Source organism: Bactrocera dorsalis, chromosome 3 (assembly GCF_023373825.1).
Source record: "Bactrocera dorsalis isolate Fly_Bdor chromosome 3, ASM2337382v1, whole genome shotgun sequence".
Taxonomy (NCBI): Eukaryota; Metazoa; Arthropoda; class Insecta; order Diptera; family Tephritidae; genus Bactrocera; species Bactrocera dorsalis.
The window spans coordinates 60,065,433-60,088,491 of NC_064305.1; the positions used below are offsets into that span (position 1 = coordinate 60,065,433).

At 37.1% G+C, this 23,059-nt stretch overlaps 4 protein-coding genes across 8 annotated transcripts in view; 1 reads left to right on the forward strand and 3 right to left on the reverse strand.

Moving 5' to 3' along the window:
- LOC105221947 (nuclear pore membrane glycoprotein 210) overlaps positions 1-3,243 on the reverse strand; it is a 112,978-nt gene extending 109,735 nt beyond the window's left edge. Inside the window, exons 1-5 of the mRNA XM_049451708.1 lie at positions 2,888-3,243; positions 2,271-2,760; positions 1,750-2,210; positions 1,449-1,605; positions 20-1,390 (exon numbers count right to left, since the gene is read on the reverse strand). Coding sequence (XP_049307665.1) covers positions 20-1,390; positions 1,449-1,605; positions 1,750-2,210; positions 2,271-2,760; positions 2,888-3,045 — 2,637 coding nt within the window. The 5' untranslated portion in view covers positions 3,046-3,243. The remainder of the gene's footprint in view (positions 1-19; positions 1,391-1,448; positions 1,606-1,749; positions 2,211-2,270; positions 2,761-2,887) is intronic.
- A 1,472-nt stretch (positions 3,244-4,715) lies between these two features.
- LOC105221946 (angiogenic factor with G patch and FHA domains 1) lies at positions 4,716-13,683 on the forward strand. 3 transcript variants are annotated; one of them, XM_011199094.4, is made up of 11 exons: positions 4,716-5,009; positions 5,066-5,174; positions 9,193-9,335; positions 9,478-9,594; positions 11,665-11,703; positions 11,829-12,321; positions 12,459-12,619; positions 12,683-13,016; positions 13,082-13,196; positions 13,257-13,362; positions 13,428-13,683. In XM_011199094.4, the coding sequence occupies exons 1-11, from the start codon at positions 4,818-4,820 to the stop codon at positions 13,593-13,595; spliced, it is 1,977 nt and encodes a 658-aa protein (XP_011197396.2). In that variant the 5' UTR covers positions 4,716-4,817; the 3' UTR covers positions 13,596-13,683. The 3 variants fall into 3 exon arrangements, with proteins under 3 accessions (XP_011197396.2, XP_029404463.2, XP_011197397.2); XM_029548603.2 differs by lacking the exon at positions 11,665-11,703; XM_011199095.4 differs by lacking the exon at positions 11,829-12,321 and having other exon boundaries at positions 4,717-5,009; positions 11,665-11,770.
- LOC105221945 (hexokinase type 2) lies at positions 5,170-6,878 on the reverse strand. Its single transcript, XM_011199093.4, has 2 exons — positions 5,911-6,878; positions 5,170-5,758 (listed from the first exon to the last, which is right to left on the reverse strand). Exons 1-2 carry the CDS (start codon positions 6,761-6,763, stop codon positions 5,250-5,252), a joined length of 1,362 nt encoding a protein of 453 aa, XP_011197395.2. The 5' UTR covers positions 6,764-6,878; the 3' UTR covers positions 5,170-5,249.
- A 5,471-nt stretch (positions 13,684-19,154) lies between the features above and the next one.
- Positions 19,155-23,059, reverse strand: part of LOC105221944 (uncharacterized) — an 87,704-nt gene continuing 83,799 nt past the window's right edge. For all 3 annotated transcript variants that reach the window (XM_049451710.1, XM_029548604.2, XM_049451709.1), the window contains exons 8-9: positions 20,839-20,963; positions 19,155-20,727 (exon numbers count right to left, since the gene is read on the reverse strand). In XM_049451710.1, the coding sequence (XP_049307667.1) occupies positions 20,596-20,727; positions 20,839-20,963 (257 nt within the window). In that variant the 3' untranslated portion in view covers positions 19,155-20,595. The remainder of the gene's footprint in view (positions 20,728-20,838; positions 20,964-23,059) is intronic.

Below are 23,059 nucleotides of genomic sequence, written 5' to 3' on the forward strand. Positions count from 1 at the left end.
CAAAAACATTAAAACTTACATTCTTCACAGCGAAATTTGGTTCTTCGGGATAAATGTTATGTTTTTTCAGTACCGTTGCATCATAACGCGTTACTATGCCTTTGATACGGAAATTTTGTGCCACATTCGCTATAGTGGTGATAAGCACATCACGTGCAGGCAAGCGCACACCCTCATACAGTTCTTCTTCGGTACGACGATAATGCATTATGGCGTCCTTTTGGTAGCGTTCGTCGCCGGCGTTAAATTCCCAGTCAATAAACAACGAAGTGATATTCATCAATTTGCGATTTTTCGAATCTTGCACCTCAATTTCGATTTCGAACTTGTCATCGCGCTCTTTTATGTGCAACAATGAATTTTTCACCTCCATTGGACACGAAGTACGCAACTGTTCGGTAGCATACAGATTGAGGAAACGTGGCTTCACACAGTGTATTGTAGTGACAAAGTTCGAAATATACGGTTGGAAATTGGAGTTGCTTAAAGCGTTGTGTATATTGAAACTTAATGTGGTTTTGCCAATTTTCAGGCACATCACATTGAAGACATGCAAGGGCTCTTGGGTGTCGTAGTTCATTTCGCTAACCTGAGCGACGGCACTATCGTATTCCACCGATTTGGTTAAGTCACTTTCCAAAGTAAACATTTTTTGTGGACCATTCTCATAGATTACGTTACGTGACGCACCAATTGGCAATACAACTTCATTAGCGCTTGGATTTAACACTGCAAGCGGTTCGAACACACTTAGGGTCACCTCATCTTTGAGTACACGATCTTGGAATTTGTAAGATATGCGCAAATTAGTTAAGCCAACAGCAGTACTGCGTAGATGCACAACTTGGCAGGCGTCATTGAACATTTGCGTGGTCTGCTCATTCGTGTCCACTTGGAAGATCTTGTTGGAAAACTCAAAATCGAAGACGAGATTTTCGCAACGTGTGTAGGGCACAAGCGTTTGATTTACGTTTGCATACACGGCTACATGCAGACGCACATAATCTTTCAGCGCAGTTTCAAAGTTATATTGGATGATTTCCAATTTAAAGGGCGGCACAAAATACACATCCGCTTGGCGTGTTATTTTCGGATTCTTCGAAAGTGCCACCTTAATGCTGGCATGTGTGGCGAGTAAAGTGCCTTCTTCCAGCGTGTCCGTTTGCGTACGCTTACCATCTGTGTGACGTATAACCGTGGTGGCAAGGCCAGTTTGTGAGATATGTAGAGTGCGTTGGTTTTGCGAATGCCAGGTGTATAGTCCATCGCCACCTCGTGCGTGGAATTGTATTTTTTGCACTTTGGACACATTTGGATCGAAAGGTAGCACCACTTTACTGGGTGAAAGCAGCAGTTCACTATGTATTTGCAACTCTGCTTGGGCAGTCAGCTGTAAAAATGAACAGGAGTTTAAAATAAATTAAGTTAAAAAAACTAAAAACATATACCTCTTTAAAGTAACCATAGACTGGCGAAATGCCCTGACGTATCGCTTCACCATATATGCGACTACCATTTTTATTTTTCTGTATTATATAAAAGAGCACCTCATCGAATTCCGATTGCATGGCATATTGTGAGCCCAATGTGATCTTTTTGTCATCGCTAAAAGAGTAAAAATGAAATACAAAAACTGTTTTAAACACAGGAAAAAATTTTAACTTCGGCTGCACCGAAGTTCACAAGATCTTTATCTTTTTATTTCGAGCATAAGCCCTTTTCAGGGTATAAAAATAAACACAATTATACCGTGTGTACAAATCCAGCGCTATTTCATGCTTCTCTCCCTCTACTGTTATCCAATTGTTGTGCGGCAATAGGCTAAGGCCCAAACGTACGGGCTCAGCAACCGTCACGCGAGCACTAGGTGTTGAAGCTTTCACAATCGCGCTATCTAAATTACTGTTTTCCTCGTCAATGGGCGCATTGCGATCACGCAAAACCACGGTTGTTGTGCCAAGCTTTAAAGCAGTTATGCTGGTGCCTTTTATTGTAGCCACATTAGTATTTTCAATTTCCAGAAAATATTGATCATTTAACGAAATCTCTTGAAGCTTGCCCTTTTTCAACTGTAGTATGCGGAAATTAATTTTATCACCAGATAGCAAATGTACATCCGATGGTTCGAGTATGATATTAGCAAGCACATTAATATAAACTTCCATTTTTGGCACATGACTGTACTCGGGGTGAGGTATGCTTATGGTTACCTAGAAAAATTGGCAATGAATGTGACAAAAGTATTAATTACATATATTGGTATAGCATACCTTAGCAGTGCCCGTGTTGATACCCTCCAGCAACACCATGTAACCTTTCATACGTTGTGCCTCGAATTTTTCTAAAGCCGGTGGTACCGCATGGTAAGGGCTTTCGCCAAATGTTAAGAACCTTAAAGCTGGTGCAAAATTTTTACTTCCACTACGTCCGCCCAAGGAAGAGATTACCCAGCTAAATTCAATTCCTTCCAAAGAAGTAAACTCATTGCCTTGAGAGTCTTCGGCACGCAATTCGAAGGTTTCCGGCGCTTCTTCAAGAAACAGTTGTCGGGTGGTTGTGCGCACACCCAATTTGTCGATAACATCAAGTATGACATCGCAACGCAGCGATTCGCCAGTAGTAAGATCCTCCGCCAATACAATGGCTGCATTATGTCGACGTTCACGTGTTAACACTGTCACTGTTGCACGATATGAGCATTCACTTTCTACATCTTCATATAATGGGGTGATAAGTATTAAATCTTGCCGTGATGATGTCCTGAAAAATGTATGTTATTAATATAACAGTTCGGCGTGGAGCAGCTGTGCGCGAAATTATTGCCAGTTGAGGTTAGATTTGGCGCATTTCTGGCGCCAACTATATGAAACAACTTAACGCAATTTACCATTTAAAACATCCTTTTTCAATCACTTCCAATGTAAAATTTACTGATATTTGGTTAAATATCGGCAGTAGCACGCGAGGATAATTCAACTTTGTTGATGCTACCGCACTGCTTAGAGCCACAATGGCAAACAGTACCCAAAAGACTTTGCACGCCATTTGAGCACAATTTGTTAGAAGAAAACTTTTAACTTTTTGTTGATGTTTATTTATTGAAACGTTTTTTGCTTAATTACAATTAAATAATGTAAATAATTGTGTTGTTTATAAAACCGCGAGGTATTTTGCAGGAAATACTGTACAAGTTCTCTGCATAATTTGTCGCTCAAATTGAATGAAAATAAACCGGCACAGTGTTGCAAAAAATTCAAAACCCAATAGGAATTTCGAAGAATTTGCACACCAATTTTATAGCGGGATTCTGTAACCAGTCTCTAGTCTCTATTTGAGACATTTTGAGGCAAAGTCTCAATTTGAGACTAGTTACTATTCACTAAACAGTCTCTAGCGTTAGTCTCAAAATATTGAGACCTGGTAGTTAGCCGGTCACAAAACTAAAAAGAGCTCTTGTCTGTCATTTTGAATATACTGAATAGAGATCATCATAGATATTAATCGATTGTCGTATTTTTATATTTTGTAAGCAACTCAAACACGAAAAAGTTAAAAATGAATAAATTTTACATAAATTTCGTAAATATTATGAAACAAAGTCAACATATATTTTCATTTTTATTGATAACTATGGTTTTTGACGATGTTATAGATATTTTAATATTTGTTATCGACATATTTATTTCCATTCAAGTGTAAAAACATCTCTGAATGATGAAATAAATAAAATGTGGTACCCGCAAAACTCGGTGTTGTATCATCTGGAAAAAAACTCAAAACTACATCCAAAGATAACTGTTTGGCCCAGGTAACGCTGGGGAACTTTTAGTAGAAAATAAAGCGATTGGTAAAAAATCGATTAATTCTTTATTGTAAAATTAAGAATATTGTTACGAATTTACTCTTTGCTAGTTCACTTTGTTAGGTTCGTATCTCTGGATTGACAAATAAAATCAACACTGTTTAATTTAATTCGACAACTCTTTATTTCACAACTCGTCTACACTATAGCAGTTTACTCTTAGCACTGATTGATTACGTTGGCGCTGCCACGGCTTATATAGCCACGCACTTCTCGCTGATGCCGACGTGTCCTTCTAGAATATCGCGTCTGGAAATTACCAGAACATACGGCTATAGCCACGCACTTCTCGCTGATGCCGACGTGTCCTTCTAGAATATCGCGTCTGGAAATTACCAGAACATACGGCTATACGGCGCCAGACGCAAGCAGACAGTCGCGGCGCCAGACTCAGCAATTGTTTAACTAGACAAGCAGACAGTGCGGCGCCAGATGTCTACAACAAGGCAAATGCTATTCCATATACCTACAGCTATTGTTCATAATCAGGGATGCATATAGCAATACAAATAAAACTTAATACTACTTTTTGTAACAATATTATAAAATTTCACACAATGAAAATCGTACAAGAAGAATTATGTTTTAAAAATTTTTTAAAGTATTCATTCAAAAGACATTTATGACAAGGACTAACGATAAGAACTAACTAACTAACGATAAGACACTATCAAAATTACAATCGCTAATTTAAGAACAAATTATCTTGAATTAAATAAAGCTAAAAAGTTGAATTTGTGCCACACATATTTAAGAGTTTTTAATAATTCATAACATTTTTAACTTTTTTTCAGTGTATGTCAATCAGCTGTTGTACGATAAATTTTTGTTAGTTGTATATTGAAGAAGTATGGTAGCATTGTTGGCATTTCTGTTTGCTGGTTTGTCAGCTGTTGATCTGTGAAAATTTCTTTTAACAATTTCTTAATTAAATTAATCAAAAAATTCGTGCAAAATGAGTGATAGTGAGTCGGACAGCAACGCAAAACAAACGAAAAGCAGTGGTGCAAAATTTAAACTAAAAAAGTTGGACGAAATAGAAAAACTAGAGTCCGGCGACATATGCGCCTACATATGCGAGCTGCATGAACTGCTCATAAAAAAAGACAATAAAATAAAAAAGTATAAAGACAAATATAAAGAAATCGTAAGTATATTTTGTAGACAAATTTTTTAGGTTCATAACTTTTATTTATTTGACAGTTGAGACAATTAAACGACGAGAAAGAAAATAGCAACTCCGATAAACCTACTAATTCCGCAAGTATTGAGACTAATTCCCCCGCCCCCATAGATGAAAAGCCAGCTGTAGGTAAGCGCTTTAAACATGTATTTCTTTAACCAAAAATTTAACATTGCAATTATTTTTTGCGGTAAAAAATATTGTTTAATTTTTGCTCGCCACTGCTGCCACCAGTGCTGCACCACGTCCGGAACCGTCTTCCGAGAGCATTAGTTCATAATTTATTTTCGGATTTACCAATTTTTGCATTGCTTCGCGCAGATAAGTGTCGAAGTGCGGATGAAGTCGGTAAACGGAACCGTCTACACCGACCACGACATGTGGCTCAGCTATTTTATTTATTAAACCACTTATACCCACTGCCACCAAGTTGGCAGCGCGTTTCGAAATGCATTCACAGATATATTTTAGCTTCTGACAATCTTCCACTGAGACATTCTCCAAGCCAAGCAACTCTTTGAGTATGTTGCGGGTTTGTAGGAAAGCGGGAAAAGTGTCGTTTTCAATTTCAGAAATAAACCGTGTTTCAACACAGCCTGCGTTGTCTTTGAGTATATTTGTCAAACGTTGCTTTTCACCGCTTCGCACAAATATTAAATTCTGAGTTATTGCATCGGCCAACACCAAGCGCACCAACTCGCCCAAATACATGCCTGAAAAGGTGAAAATAATTGGAATTGGTTTGATAACTAAAAACTTTCCGTTCAGCTGCATTAATAATTGTGAACGAGTACTGTATCATTAAATGATTACACAATATTTTGCTACAATATGCAACACATAATTAGTTGGCACACACATTCACCTGATATCATTTTTTCAAACAGCTGACCGCCGCGATTCAACGAATCCTTATCAACTTTACGATCATAATCTGTGCGCACAAATTCTAGTTTTCCGCTTTCGCCAAATGCACCCCATTCCGTATTCACCAATATATTCGGCTTATCAACTTTATATTCAGGTTCCAATAAATCGGCATTTTCCACACGTTCCACATAGCACGCATTACAACCCGTACCGATAATAACCCCAATGCGACATTCCGGATTGCGATGCGCGCAGGACATTAGTGTGCCAGTAGTATCGTTTAGTAGAGCCATGACATCGATCTCCAAGTCACCCCGTCGTGCAATTGCTTCCTTTAATAAACGCCCCACATCCTCTTGCTCCACACCTGCACACCGAAAACCTTTTGTCCAACGCGTTAACAGCGCTTCTGTCAACCCCACTTGTACGCATGGAAAGGAAAATGTAAAACCTAACGGCAAATGCTGATCATTCAATGCGTGCTCATCCACAAACTCGGCCAAGCAATTAGCAATGTGATCGAAAAGTTTGGTGCCGTGTCCGGTCATCAGTTCCTTATCTACGACGTATACTTTCGAATCAATCTGCGCCTCATGATGCCCCTGCAGTGAGACGCGCAAAACGCGGAAGTTAGTGCCACCCAAATCGAGCGCTAAATAATTGCCCTTCTCATCACCAGTCGGCAAATCTTGCACATATGTCATATAACACTTTATATCCGCCTGTTGGTGCGTGGCCAGCGTTAGCCCCTTCTGTATTTCACTGGTAAAACGTTTGTACAGTTCTTGTAGCTGTGAGTCACTGATGATGAACTCTTTTAGAAAATCCTTTAATCGTTGATCCTGCATTCTCGCTGTTGGTTGTTGTTTTTAGTTTGCTTGTAGCGTTTATTTTGTACTTTAAGAGCGCGGGTTTGAGCCAACTTGCACGGTAGGCGGTCGCGTATGTTATGAATGGTCGCTCAAAAGCCTCAAACTGCCTGCATATGCCCACTAAATGGACATGTATGTATGTACATAGTTAGTTTGTGCAAAAAAGTTCTGTTTTAAGACTTTACACAAATCTACTTGATAAGAAATCAACTTTTATTACATGCGAGTATTTGAAAATCTGTTTTCTAACGCACAGTGTTCACTTTTCGCTCTAACGAAGCACATAAATAATTGTGAACAAAAAAATAAAAATTAAAAGTTTCCTTACAAGCACTTGATTTAGAGCGTACAGTTTGTGCTGCAGTTATATGTTATAGTAGCTTGATCTGAACAATTTCGCCAGATATTGTGTCACTGTTTTGAAAAGTAATGCTTGCCAAATTTCATTAAGTTATCTTTTTATAAAAGTTTTCCTTAAGAAAACATGATTTTGTGCGTTTATTTTGTGCTATTATACTGTGCTGTAGTGGTCCGTTCTGAATTTTTTTTCCGTTATAGTGGCATTGCTTGTGATAAAAATATGTGGAAAATTTCGTGAAAATATCTTGTTAAATAAAAAAAGTTTTCCTTACAAGGACATGATTGCGATAGTTCAGTTTGTATGGCAGCTATATGTTATAGTGTTCCGATATTGGCGGTTCCGACAAAGGAGCAGCTTTTTAAGGAGAAAAAGATGTGTGAAAAATTTCAGAGCGATATCTCAAAAACTGTGGGACTAGTTCGCTTGTTTACAAACAAACGGCGATGGTTAAAGCAATTCTGCTCGCGATGCGGATCATTAATATATATGTACATATGTATGTATTTTGTAGAATCTTCGACATTTTCTTCTAAGTGTTACGAACTACGTTACAATCTTAATATAACCTGTTCAGGGTATGAAAGTGGCTTGGATTTTAGAGGTTCGTTTTTTATTATTGCCGAAAAGACTTCAAAATGTTAAGAGAAGACAAAAAATACAAAATTTACATCTGGTTAAGTCATTGCTGAATTTCGTGTATGTGTGTATGTGAAGTGGAGTGTTGTTGTAGTAGCGGCAGAATTCTGCCGAGTTAACAGTCCTTGGTCGGATAAAATCGGTGTGCAAAAATCTTCGATTAAGTACTAAAAAATATACCTAAAAATCGGTTTAGCCGTTTTTGAGTAATATTGGTGGCCGATATTGAACACTTCATTAAAAAAACGCGTTTAAAGTTCGCTATTATACTTTAAAGCACTCTGAAACACCTATTCGAAATTTCGTGTAACTTCGAAAATATTCACCGGAACGATATGAATTTTTCTGTGTGTATTCCTAAATATATGTAAATTAATAAAAAAAAAATCGTTTTTTTTTTTAAATTCTAACTGTATATAACCTCTTAAATCTTGCAAAGAGATCCCAAACAATTCCAACTGACAGTTCCAATTTATGCTTAGTACGAATTACCGCTAGCTTAGTAATTCTAGCAATGTCAGTTAATTAAAGTTCGAAAAATATTATTTACAAATACAATGTATGTATATCAGTTAATTGGTTTTCGAAAACCGCGCAACAGCACTTTTCTACCACAAATCACCCATTGTACAGTCTCATATAATAATAATAATTTCTACAAATAAACAAATGTGCGCGCAATTTCTCGCCGCATTAGAAATGTTTAGTTTTGGTGTAAAATTACATGTATATACACACACACAAACGCCTTTTGTGCACATGCGACCATGCTTACACATGTATGTGTGGATGTACTTGCCCTCTCACACTATACAATTAATTATCTGAAAATTTGATTAGAAAAATTACGTGTAGTAATATAAGAAAGCATCCTATATTGTCAATAAAACAACGAAGAACTTGGTTTCCACAAAAACTAGAAACTATTAAGCTAACTAGAACTGATAAGGAGCGCCAAAGCAAATACAACGCATGTCGCAGTAATCTCCGGTATTGTCGTCTTCGCTGCCATTTTTTCCCGTATTTATTTGTAAATATAACAGTAAAGTGCAGTGGCAAAACAGTAAAACTAAAATTTCATCCCCAAGTTATTATGGGCTGCATTTAACTAAGACGAGTCAAGTGGCCTCGCAGCATTTTATTTTTATTTTTATTTATTTATTTATTTTTTTTTTTCATTTTGTACAACCAACGACATACTTTGATCATTTATATGTAATTTTGTAAATATCTAGTTTACATTAGTGCCAATAAAGATAGTGCAAGGTGTATACATGAGCAGTTGCATGTCTTGCTTTTGACTTTACTCTTGACATGGCAAATTCCATTTGACTTTTTTATTTTTTAAATAATTTATTGCTTTAATATTTTCCTTTGTATGCAATTTCTGTATTTACTTTTGCTTTAGATAATGCTGCAGCTACTACCGTGGACAATTTTGTGGATGATATTCGTCGTGCCGCCGAACAGGCGCAAAATTTGAATGGTTTCGTCTATGAGCCCACATCTGGCCTGTACTATGATCAGAAGACCGGCTACTATTATAATGCGGTAAGATTAATAAATTTCGGCTATAAATGCGTAAGCGTTGCCTACACCAATAAAGAAGAAGAAGAAGCTTAATTAATAAACTTTTATTTTATAATATATATTTTCTCTATTATACATATACTTTTTTCTATTTTTCAACTAGGAATATGGTCTCTATTACGATGGCAATAACGGCTGCTATTACAACTACAATCAAGAGAAAAATGTTTTTGAGTTTCATTCGCAAGTTCAAGCACAGCAAAATCAGAAAGCTGCAGAGGTAAGTTCTTGGCATTTTTTGAAGCTTTAAATAGCCTGGTTGGCGAGCAGTTAACAAGCGTAGAGTTAAGTTTACTTTGATTCCATAGAAATGTTTATAGGCTCATGGTTCGAAATCTGTGGTAATTAGTAACAGTACTTAAATTAGTAACCAATCTGTGAGTAATTAATGAATTTTTGGTATACTTTTTTTACAGTAGTTAATAATGCTCGCACATTCGATATGTGTTGCATACTTTTAGGCTCATTCCTAATTCATGAACTATTGTAGAATAATTTTGCTATTCTGCTTATTCCAATAACAAAAAAAAAAAGAAAACTTGTATTAATATTATGACTCCAGATTTTAGCAATTCTTTTTATGCCCTTTCCAAGATATATTAAGTGTGTATCGAAGTTTGTAACACCCAGAAGAAAACGTGGGAGACCCTTTATATATATATTTCGTAAAGATGTATGGAAGACCGCGAAGCTGATCTATACACCTATAGGTAGGAAGGAAGGATTATTCACTGGCAAAATCCTTCAGGCCAATTAGTCTAATTTACTTACTACTTAAAAGTATGGAAAAGATCGTGGCTCATGAAATAAGGTCGAAGGAGCTGAAAATTGCACCCCTGCTTGTGAATCAGCATGCTTACAGAGCAGACAGAGCAACCAATACTGCTCTCTACCGGCTAACTTCAGAGATAGATAATTCGCTCGAAGGAAGTGAAGTGATGGTGTGCGCCTGACAACACGACCCACGAGAGCGTAGCCAGGGCACTGAAGAAAGGGAATGTGTACGCAGATGGATAAAGGCCGTACTGCGCCAGGATTCTTTTCGGTACTACAAGAGCCTGCCGACAGGATGGAGTGCTATCCCCCCCATTATGCAGCCTGGTCGTACGCGCGACCTACTAGTTCTGCTAACTGACAATGGGATCCGCTGTCAAGTTTACGTGGAAGACATTGTTATTATACCCAGAGGTAAGTTCCAGGACCTGGTTAAAGGATGATGCAGAGAGGTTGAGTGGAATATCAACCCCTCCCAGACGACCATCATTCCATTCTCGAGACGTAGATGCCTGCCGGCCTCAGCAACCCACCCCTGGATCATAGAGATGATCAACAGGTCAAATATCTTGATCTCACACTGGATTCCACTCTGTGGTGGAAGTAACGTGTTAATCTGACCATGGTTAAAGTGAATAAGGCACTAATGTTGTGCAATCGACCAGCTGGTAAATCCTGGGGTTGCAAGCCATTGGTCGTTAGGTGGTTTTACACCATGATCGTGCGACCGATAGTCATGTATGGGCCGGTGGCTTGGGCCTCAAAAGCTTCGCAGACTTTAGTAGGACTCCAACTATCGAAGCTGCAACGAATTGCATGCATCTGCATGTCGGGTACAATGCACACTTGTCCGAATGGCTGCACTTAAAGTCATATTCGAAGCCACACTACTTCACCACAGTAATCGGATCAAAATTAGATCAAATCCCTACTGAAGCAGGTATGTAGAGGGCGGCTGAATAGCCGAGCGGAACGTAACCAAGTACACCTCATCTCGGTGCCCGGTCATAGCCAGGAATGAACTGGCTGCTGAGCTCGCCCACTCCTGGGAGAGATCTGAACCCTTCATCCCGGTGGATCCCCATACCATAATATAACCTCAACAGGTTTAAATATGTAATCAACATCCCTAGGAACAATTCTGCAGACGCAGGTTGAAGGCCCTTGGATCCATGTTTCCAGATAGGGATCACATCGCTTCGCTAGCACCTAGCAGTATATTGGACTTTATTAATATGCTGGGGCTAGGTGAGTCTTCTTGATTTAGAAGAGGGCACATTAGGTCACGGTACATTCCTCCTTTACCAACCTCTGTTTCTGTTTGTCAGGAGTTTCTAGCTAACTAGTGTTTTCCAACTAGTTCAGTATTCTTCAGAACCTTTTCCGACTACTTTAAGGTTAACTGCTCGCCCAATTAGTGCTAGAAATAAGTAATTTTACAAAAACTAAACAAATTTTTTTACTTAAGCGTTAATAATTTTTGTATGCACTGGGTATATTTTCTCCTCTCTTGCAGCGCAACAACGCCAGTGATAAAGATGTGCTAACGAATTATGTAAATAATTCACTTTTAAAACGTTTTTCAAAACTTAACATTAACCGAATGCGTAGCAATGCATTAGGTAAGCTTGGTAGCGTGAAATGTCGATGAAAACGCGGATTTCTTTTCTACTGTTGCAGGATGATTTCGATGCGGACGAGATGGTGGCGTTCGACGAGTTCGGCGGCGTCATAACCGACCAAGAGCGGCTGCGTAAAATCAAAGAGGAGCGACGCCAAGAACAAGAAGACGAGCGCATGTGGCGTAGAAAGAAGAAATCAAAGAGCACAAAGGCTGCCAAGAGCGAGAAGCATGCCAAATCAAAGAAGCGCAAGCATAAATCGAAGAAGCGTAAACGCGCACGCAAACACAAGCGTGCGTCGAGCGATTCCTCGGCCACTGATGACGAGAGTGATGAGCAGACAAGCAATAGGAAGCGTAAGAAGCGTGTGCGCAGGCGCAGGTCTTGTGACGTTGAGGACGGTGAGTTGTCTGAGTCCAGCAGCAGCAGCGACAGCAGCAGAAGTGAGAGCGATAGTGAGGATAGCCGTAGCAGTGGTGATGTTGATAGGTATGCGGAGGAGAAGGAGGGCAAGGGAGTTGCTACTTTTGCTGGCGGTGGGCGCTTTCAAGGTTTGTTCGTTTTTTTTTTTAATTTAATTTAAGAAATGAAAAGAAATTCGCGTTTAAGTCCAACTTAGATGCCTTTATATTTAGAATCCTTTGAAATACAGTTCTTCATATAAAAAAGAAACTTCATCACCTTTTAGATATAGCCAAAAAGTATCCGCCTTCGCTGCGCATAATTGTGCAGGAAAGCAATTTGGAGGCTCTCAAGGTGGGTAGTCTGAGCTTAATCACATATAAGGGCGGCAGTTTGGGTCGCGAAGGCAACCACGACGTCATAATACCGGATGTGAATGTGTCCAAGGTGAGTCGGCTGCATTTCCGAAACATAAAATTTAAATATTTTACAACTTGAATATTTCCCCAGCTACACATGCGGTTCCACTACGATCATAAGCAGAGTATTTACAAGTGCACCGACCTGGGCTCACGTAACGGCACTGTGCTGAATGGTACACGCATGTCAGCTTCCAAGCAAGAGAGCACCGAGTGTGATTTGGTGCACGGCAGCGTCTTGCAGATCGGTCAAACGAAGCTGTTGTGTCACGTGCACGAGGGCAACAGCACTTGCGGCTTGTGTGAGCCGGGCTTATTGATTGAGACGGCGCGTGAAAGCAGCGCCACGGCCGCCAATACAACGGTACTAACGCATCGCGAACAGCTGAAGAAGCTGCAGAAGAAGTATGGCTTGGAGAAAGAGAGTGCGTGAAGAGTACATGAAAAAATATTTGCACACATTTATTTCTGTTTATTTGGTTGCTTCTAGAATTTGTCGAGGGCAAGCAGAACGCCGGTAGCTACAATGATCGTGCCGCGACGCGACGCATACAAGTGGGCAGCTCGACAGATGGCGAGAAAACGCAAGCCGCTTCCGTGAATACGTAAGTGGAAAGTTATTTTTAATAAGAATTTATAAAATTTTAATGAAATATCACCCTTAGTGAAATATCTTCCGACAATAAGGGCTTCAAGATGCTCTCCAAACTCGGCTGGAACAAGGGTGAGGCTTTGGGTAAAGCGAGTGATGGCTCAGGTCTCTTGGAACCGGTATGTATGCTTGCCTTTTTCTTTCTCTATTAATTTTACAAAATACATATACTTTGTTTTGTCAGATCAATGTCGCTTCGAATGAGGGTAAGACTGGTTTGGGTTGCGGTTCGGCCACATCCGTTAGCGTTGCACTTACCAATGCTGATAAACGCAAGATCGCGACTTGGAAGAAGACACAGGCACGCTACCAACAAACCGATATTTTCGAAGACAGCGATAATAGCTCTTAATGTATTATGTTCTTAATAATATTTGTGGCTATGTAGAAGTATTTCTAATAAAGGAACTTTCTTCTTATAAAAGTTATATTCATGCAAATATAGTAAGCATGTATTATGTATGGTTTTGTTATTTCAATGATTTTTTTGTTTTTATACTCTCGCAACAAAGTTGCTAAAGAGAGTATTATAGTTTTGTTCACATAACGGTTGTTTGTAAGTCCTAAAACTAAAAGAGTCAGATATAGGGTTATATATACCAAAGTGATCAGGGTGACGAGTAGAGTTGAAATCCGGATGTCTGTCTGTCCGTCCGTCTGTCCGTCCGTCCGTGCAAGCTGTAACTTGAGTAAAAATTGAGATATCATGATGAAACTTGGTACATGTATTTCTTGGCTCCATAAGAAGGTTAAGTTCGAAGATGGGCAAAATCGGCCCACTGCCACGCCCACAAAATGGCGGAAACCGAAAACCTATAAAGTGTCATAACTAAGCCATAAATAAAGATATTAAAGTGAAATTTGGCACAAAGGATCGCATTAGGGAGGGGCATATTTGGTCGTAATTTTTTTGGAAAAGTGGGCGTGGCCCCGCCCCCTACTAAGTTTTTTGTATATATCTCGGAAACTACTATAGCTATGTCAACGAAACTCTACAGAATCGTTTCCTTCAAGAATTTCCATATACAGTTCAAAAATGGAAGAAATCGGATAATAACCACGCCCACCTCCCATACAAAGGTTATGTTGAAAATCACTAAAAGTGCGTTAACCGACTAACAAAAAACGTCAGAAACACAAAATTTTACGGAAGAAATGGCAGAAGGAAGCTGCACCCAGTCTATTTTTAAAAATTGTAAATAGGCGTGGCGTCGCCCACTTATGGACCGAAAACCATATCTCAGGAACTACTCGACCGATTTCAATGAAATTCAGTATATAATATTTTCTTAACACCCTGATGACATGTACGAAATATGGGCGAAATCGGTTCACAACCACGCCTTCTTCCAATATAACGCTATTTTGAATTCCATCTGATGCCTTCTCTGTATAATATATACATTAGGAACCAATGATGATAGCGGAATAAAACTTTACACAAATACGGTATTTGAGCTGAGGTATCCCTTGTGGAAAAATTGTCGTGATCGGAATTTAATTCTAATTAATTTTACAGCAAAATAAAAAAATATGTAAATGACGGATAATGAAATCTCGATTATCACTTTATCGTGCGAGAGTATAAACTGTTCGGTGACACCCGAACTTAGCCCTTCCTTACTTGTTTTTTATTACTATTTATTTTTTCCGTTTTCTAATTTTTTTTTGCCTTTTTATATTTTTTTTTATTTTTTGATAATTTATTTTTTTTTTTAATTTTTGTTTTTTAATTTTTATTTTTTTCTTAATTTTTATTTTTTTTTATTTTTTTTTATTTTTTTTTAATTTTTTTTTATTTTTTTTTTTTTTTTTTATTTTTTTTTTTTTTTTTTATTTTTATTTTTAATTTTTTTTATTTTTATTTTTTTTTATTTTTTTTTATTTTTTTTTATTTTTTTTTATTTTTTTTTTGCAATTTTTTAATATTTTTTTTTAATTTTTTTTATTTTTTTTTATTTTTTTTTTATTTTTTTTTAATTTTTTTTATTTTTTTTAATTTTTTTATTTTTTTTAATTTTTTTAATTTTTTTTTTATTTTTTTTTAATTTTTTTTTATTTTTATTTTTTTTTTTAATTATTTTTATTTTTTTTTAATTATTTTTATTTTTTTTTAATTATTTTTATTTTTTTTTAATTATTTTTATTTTTTTTTAATTATTTTTATTTTTTTTTAATTATTTTTATTTTTTTTAATTTTTTTATTTTTACTTTGTTTTTAGTTGGACTATCCGCCCATCTGCCCGTCTTTTCAATAGCTTACCTCTCCATCTGTCAATCCGTTCATGTCATTGTGTATCTATTCGTCCTTTTTTATCAGCCCTTCGGTCTATCAGTTCATTTATCCGCCATGCGGTCCAATTATTCAGGCATCCATGTGCTATCTCATCTATTATCTTTTCATACTTCCATTGAGTAAATCCATTCATCCACCACTCCTTACCATTTTTATCCATGCTTCTATTTAGCAATTCCTCCGTTCGTCCTTCCACTCGTCCATTCATTCATTTGTCTACCTGTCTGCCCATCTTTGAATCCGTTCTTCTATAATTGTGTCTATCCATCTACTTCAATTGTGTGTATGACCAACCGTTCCTACCTACCTATCCTATCTGATTTCATGGCATGATATCTTAAAAAAACACATAAAAACGTGTTTTCAACTAACTTGAGTCACCCTGTGCTCATTCAGCCGAAGTATGGCTTACATCGTTGCGCCTAAGAGATACTACACTGACACTCGTGCGTAAACTGTTCTCAACTAAAATATTATGGGACCAAAAATAAAAAGTAAATTATACCCTGAACGGTATTTGTAACACATAGAAGAAAACTTCGGAGCATATCTATATTTTCTATAGGTTATATAGATATATACATGATTATCGGACCACTGAAACATATAGCTTCTGTACAAACTGACCGACTAAATGCAAGCCCTGGTATGGAAAACTTTTTTATCAAGTTATCTTCATGAAATTTGGCACAGACTATCGTTCAAGGGAAAATTATAATCTACGAACAGGTTATTTAGATCGGAACACGATAACATATGAATAAAGGGGGATTCTAACAAACACGTGATGTTTTGTTCCAAAGACTGAATCGAAGCGGGATTGTCCGCATAGACTTTAGACTTTACATATCCCCACAGCCAAAAGTTTAACGGTGTGATATCACACGATCTTGGTGACCAATCGACCGGCCTGAAATTATCTGCTCACCGAAGTGTTCTTTCAATAAATCCATTGACAATGCGATGTATGGAAAGTGACGTCCTTCAAACTGATCTTCCATAATCAAGCTAAATATATTTTTATACCCTTAACGTTTTTTCTTTTTTTAATATTAAATTATTCACCCACGTCCTAGAAATCACCCAATGAAAATAAAGAGAACTGTGTTTCCGCTACTTTTGAGTTAATTTCTTTATTTAAATTTCTTTAATATTCGCACATAGAGAGTTGGGTTAGTTAAGTATGTTTGTATGTTTTTTTTTTATATTTTCTTTATGTAATTAAGTGTTACATATACATATATATATATATAAGTAATAATAATAATTTTTTTGCTTGCGCTAATTTAAATTACAACTTTCAACAATCAATTAAATTTCATACTAATTTATTGCGGTTAATCTATCAGTCAGTTAATTAAAATTTAATTGTTAATTAATACAATTGATATACGTGTATATATATGTATGAGTGTGTAGGTTTACCTGCTCATATAACTATTATGTATATATGTATGAGTGTATATGCATGTGCATTAGGGTGGGTCAACAGAATTCGAATGTTTTTTCTCGCTTGGTACGCTGAAAATTGGTTGATAGAGGCCTCTAAGAGAGGCTCTCCAAGCCTCTTAGTTGTAATGGAAAGTCCGTTCACCTAACGGTTTTCTATATTTTTCTTACTATCAGATGAAAAAATTTGTAGCTCGCTTGCAACAACTTGAAAAATTATTTCTGACTGTTTTGTGATTTCCTCTTACAATTAAGAGCTTGTATTTGGAGAAACTGTTTTTCAGAGTACCAAGCGGTAAAAAAACAATATTTTTTTTGAGGCACCCTAATTTGCATATTATATTAGGGTGGAAAAAAACAATATTTTTTGACACACCCTAATTTACATACTATATTAGGGTGGGCAAAAAAAAAATTTTTTTTATTATTAAAAATTGTTTTTATTTATTTCCTTGAATACCGTCGAATTATCAGCCGCGACGACGGAAACAAGTTTAGTAAGTTTTGAGTTCTTAATAATGATATTGACAGGAGGCACACTTTGATTTGCCATACAAACTTGACATAATGCACAGCCGGTGGAGTCCTGGTGTGGGTGCCATTACGTTTTATGGATGGCGATCGCTTCGAAATATTGTTGGAGTCCGTATTTCCAAAATTAAGCGCTCTCTTTGGACCAATTCCTTTGATTTTTGAACAAGACAATGCTCCTATTCTTAACGCTCGAGTAGTAAAGTCGTTTACTTAGAGTCAAAACGTTAATGTCATGACCTGACCATCATATTCTCCAGATGTACTGAAGTGGATACAGCGATATATAGAGGCTAAAAATGTCGATGATTTACCAGAACGTAGTTCGATAGGAAAAGTGAACAAAAAAGATGAAAAAAGGATAGTGAATCTGTTTTCGCGGAATCCTGCTTTAACACTGAGGCAAGGGCAAGCAAAATTAATGGCAAAAGGTTTAGATATATCCAACGAAACTATCCGAACCCTTCTTCGTACTCTGAAATGACGCAACACACTGAAGAAGCCTCTGTTGACTGAAAAACTTCTGACAAAGCGACTCGCTTGAGCGCATGATAATATTGATAGAGATTTTCAAAATGTCATTTTTACTGATGAATGTTCTATATGGGCACGTTCTGTCCTCACGCGAGCCGGGTCAACTTCCATCAATAGGCTTGTTCAGCGGACCGTTAAACATGGAATAAAGGTGCATTTGGTGGGGCTGCTTCTCAAAGCAGGGATTCGGCACTTTGAACCTCTTTACTGACAACCTAAATGCCGAGAATATGAGAAAAATCTACAAAAATCTACCTGCCAAACGATGGTTCATCAGAAAAAATGAAGATTGGATTCTGCAGGAGGACAACGTTCCTAAACACCGCAGCATGTTCTGTACCCAGTGGAAAACTCAATCTGACATCGTTACATTGGATTGGCCGTCGCAGTCGCCCGCTGCAAACCCCATTGAAAATGTGTGGGCATATATTAAATATAAGCTTCGTGGAAGACGCACATACACTTTGAAGCAGTTGTCTTACGAAATTCGTCGGATCTGGAGATCCTTGCCACTAGAATATGCCGTCAAATTAGTAGAAAGCATGCCTCGGAGATGCCAGGCAATTATCGACGCCGGTGGTGACTGGACACATTATTGACCAATTGCCATTGTTTGAATGTGTACAATGTATATTATATATAAATATGAAAGTTTCATTAAATAATTTTTTTTTTTATAAATTATCCCGACCACGCTCTTACTTGACAGACTGTAATTGAAAATGTTTTGGAGCTGACTAATACAAAAGGTATACGAAGGAGGCAAGCAATATGAAGACAAGTCAACATTAATCCCCGTGTTATTATGCCTGTATCATTCTATGAAGAACAGATATATGAAGTTATTACTAACAACCGGGGAATTACTGAAATTATTATTTTTTTTTTATTTTTTTTTTTTTAATAAATCAAATATTAACACGAACTAAAAATTTAAGTTAAAAAAATATTTTCTTTTCAAAATTTTAAAAGTCCAAGTAAACGTGCATCTAACCTAATGATCAGCAAGCAGTGTATATATTTCACGACTTAAGGTTGGACTCTGGCGGATGAATTTTGTTTGTGGATCGTGAAATGATCTATATACATAAGACTTCACTATAGAATAATTTGTTCAAATGGACGCACCACGTTATTGCTGCTGTGGAGCAGAGTATGGAAGAAGACCCGAAGAAATCCAACGCAACAATTGGAGCTGAGCACATTCAATTTATGGAAGATTTTGCGGAAAGATCTGGGATTGCGAGCTTACAAAAACCAATTGTCGAAGGGGAAAAGAATACTCGACCAATTGCTCGAAATCAACATTAAATTTATGCGTTTTATATCTGCTTGAAAATCACATGACTGAAAAAATCACGCTTTATTAATACTAAGCGCTCAAACTTGACTACACTTTTTACATGATTTCGGACGATATTTTCACGGTATCAAAGAAAGAAAATTAATATATAATATATACATATATTTTTTGTTGCCCACCCTAATGTTAATGTATGTATGTATGAGTACTTGCATCAATAATAAATCAACACTGACATTTAATAATAATAATTATATTCATAATAATAATTATAATAATTAATATGATAATTAATAAGTTAATTTATTTAATTATACACTATAGATTTGTTTAAACTACTAATTCATTTACGCTAATTAAATATGTATGTGTGTTTATGGAAATTTTATGTCTTCATGTGTATGTGTGTTGATCGATTATAATTGTGTATTTTATATTGTGTATTTTATTGTGTGTGTGTGTGTGTTTATTTTAAAAGCCTCTTAAGATATGTTTTTGCTGTTGTAATTTTTAGATGTATGGTCAAGTGTGTTTAAGTGAGTTATAAGTGGCTGCCATATACTTATATACAACGATAAATGTATGTATATACATATAGTATATATGTATATATGCATGATATATATGTGCATGTGTGTATGTGTTGGTGTGGGGGCGTTAAGCATTTATAAGTCGTTGTAAATCTCTAAATTGGCTAACTTATGTAATTACAGCGTCGTTAGTTATATATGCACGTCATAAACTAAGCCTTCATTCTACTACACACTATTATAAATAAGTTTAAAACTGTCAATATCGATGTTTGTATGTGTATGTGTGACATTTAAACATACATAATCTTTGGAAGTATCTAAGGACTAAGGTGGAAAACGAACAATTTGACGGGGTTACGGCACAAAAAGGAGCTTAGCGGCCAGAGCAAACACATACAGACACAACGACAATTGTAAATATGTGAGTGTATGTGCGCGTGTATGAGTGAGTGCCGCAAGTTGCGCATTTTGGAGATATGCGCTGCTTGGAAGACAAACTAATGTTGTTTAATTTTCATAGGTGTGTGTGTGTGTCTGTGCGAGTATGTATGTGTGCGTGGGTATCTGGGTGGGTAAATTTAGTACTACTGATTTTTGCTAAAAGCCTTTTTCTTAACAACTACAAATAGCTAGCCGTTCTACGCTTTATGTTTTTGTATTTCTTCCATTTCATTTTTGTTAAACGTCATTTTACCGTTATTCATCTTTAATGACATTCGCCAGGTGCTTTGACGTCGATGAGAAAGCCGGTGTTGCAGGAGTCGCGCCGCAATTCACACCATGAGTTGTATGTGCGATTGTTGACGCCGCATATTTTGCCCTCCTCGAAGCGCAGCGACTGCAAGAGTCGAGATAAATTATTGAATAATTTTTGTAAATAAAATGGAATTAAAATATATATTGTATTGTTTGTGTATGTATGTGTGTAATTGATTGGCGTGGCACCTACCGTTGGTCGACGCTTGCGCGCGCATTTGTAGCTGCAGGAGACACAGCGCGGCTCCAGGGTCAGCAAGTCCACCAGGCAGGTGTGCTTGCGGCCGCAGTTGATTTCGCTGCAAGTGGGACGATCGTCTTCATAAAGAAAATACAAAAAAAGGTACTAAGATAAGTAAACCGCGGTTTATAAATTATATTTTTGTAAATTTACAAGTAAGACGGAAAGTGCCATATCCGTTTCATTGGTCAACTAATATGTAAACTGTAATTAAAACTACTTCGAGCATCGTCTTTTAAATTGTATCATAACCAGCCCAAGCTACCATAGCAAAACACATTTTTTTGGCAAAATTTGGTTTTTTTTATTCAACATAGTTTCTTCAAGGATGAAACACTGTTTATAGGAAACCTCCAACTTGTCGATACCATTTCTGTAGTACGAATTGTGCTTTAGCCTTCGTTGGTCGCTATTCATTCGACGAAAATTTATTCCTAACGGGCATTCTTTTGAGATCTGAGAACAAGAAATGGTCGCTGGAAGGCAAATCTGCGGAATATGGTGTATTCGGAAGCCATTCGAAGCCATTGGTTCCTGTCATCGTTTTCAACGACTTGTGTCACAGTGCATTGTCTTGATGAAACTCCGCTTACATTTTCTTCAAATGCGGCCGTTATTATTGGTCCTTCCTTTCTCAAGGTAGTCAATAAAAATTATTCCATCCCAAAATGCGGATTACAACCTCGCCAGCGGACTATTGCGCTTTGAAGCGGATTCATCGTTTGCAGTCCACTCGGATGACTGCCGACTGGACTTTGGTCGACGCAAAAACTCGGGTTTATTGTGCTTGAACATCTCCAAACCCTGCTCCGAATCATCAACTTGTCAATAGCGAGCTCACGCCGCATCCACTTTGTATAGAATTTTCTAATACCAACTATTCGTAAATGATATGATGTGCACGTTCAGTTGATATCTTTAGAGTTCTTGCTATCTCGAATAACTTCACTTTACGGTTATCCAAAATTATTTTTTAGATTCTTTTTTTTATGTTTTTGTGGGTAACAATCTATTTTGGACGTCCACTGCGTTCACCGTCTTTGGTGCTCATTTCACCGCGCCTAACTTAAGCATACCAATCTTTGATGGTTGAGCATACCAATCTTTGATGGTCTGGGACAGAGTCCGGAAACTCCTCATCCCGCCAAGTTTCTGTGCCAACTGTATTTTTTCACTTTTCACAAAATGTAAATTTATCAACACGCGACATTTGCCGGATTTGAAGAGAGGAAGGAGAGAAGAGAAAGCTTCGACCATGCTCCTAGTACTAACACGATTATTTTAAGTTCCCATTGTGCGCTGTTGTCGATTTTAACAATATTTCCTAAATCACTTTTACAACATGAAAATCTGAATAATGTTTATGGCTCTGATACTGCCAGAGCCAATTACGGACAATTTCGGTTTCGTCGTTTCGTTTCGCTAGCATTGACATCAAAGATGAATCACGCTCTGGAAAGCCAATTGCCGAAATTATCGATAAAATAATGAAAGTGGTCGAATCCATCCATCTTGTAAGCACTGTTTCGATTGCTCAGTAGCCAAGCATTGTTTACAAAAACATTGCATAAAATGATCGTGATCTAATCGCGGTTAGGAGACGAAAAGGGTAATCAAACCAGGATTGACGGTCAGAACGGTTTTGTTTTATATTGTGAAATCGGCAAGGAACCATCAAGAACGCTACTCTTCTTCGACTAAATTCTTAATTGAGATATGTACTGTATGTACAATAGGACATTAGGTTCTTCTTTGTCCGGACCAGGCGCAAAGTGATTGTTACTCGTTCCTGAGTTAACTTAACTTGAGTTTTAATTTTGAAAATGTTTGGTACTAATACTTGTCAGTAGAAAAATATTATTATCACATAGTATTCCTATATTTTAAGTTGAATCAAACTAAACACATTGTGATTAATTTTACTAAAATCGGTTCAGTAGTTTCGGAGTTTACCCCGGACAAAACGTGACACATCTTTTATATATTTATCGATAAATATTATATATATAATCGGCTGTATGTGAGAAATTTCAGACTTTTAATTTTTGCAATCTGGATCAAAGGGTTTATACGTCAGAACAAGACAATTGCTATGCAACTTCAGTGGACTTGAGATCACTTTCGAAACTTAACTACGTGGGTAGTAGTTAAGTGTTGCCAAAATTACTTTGAA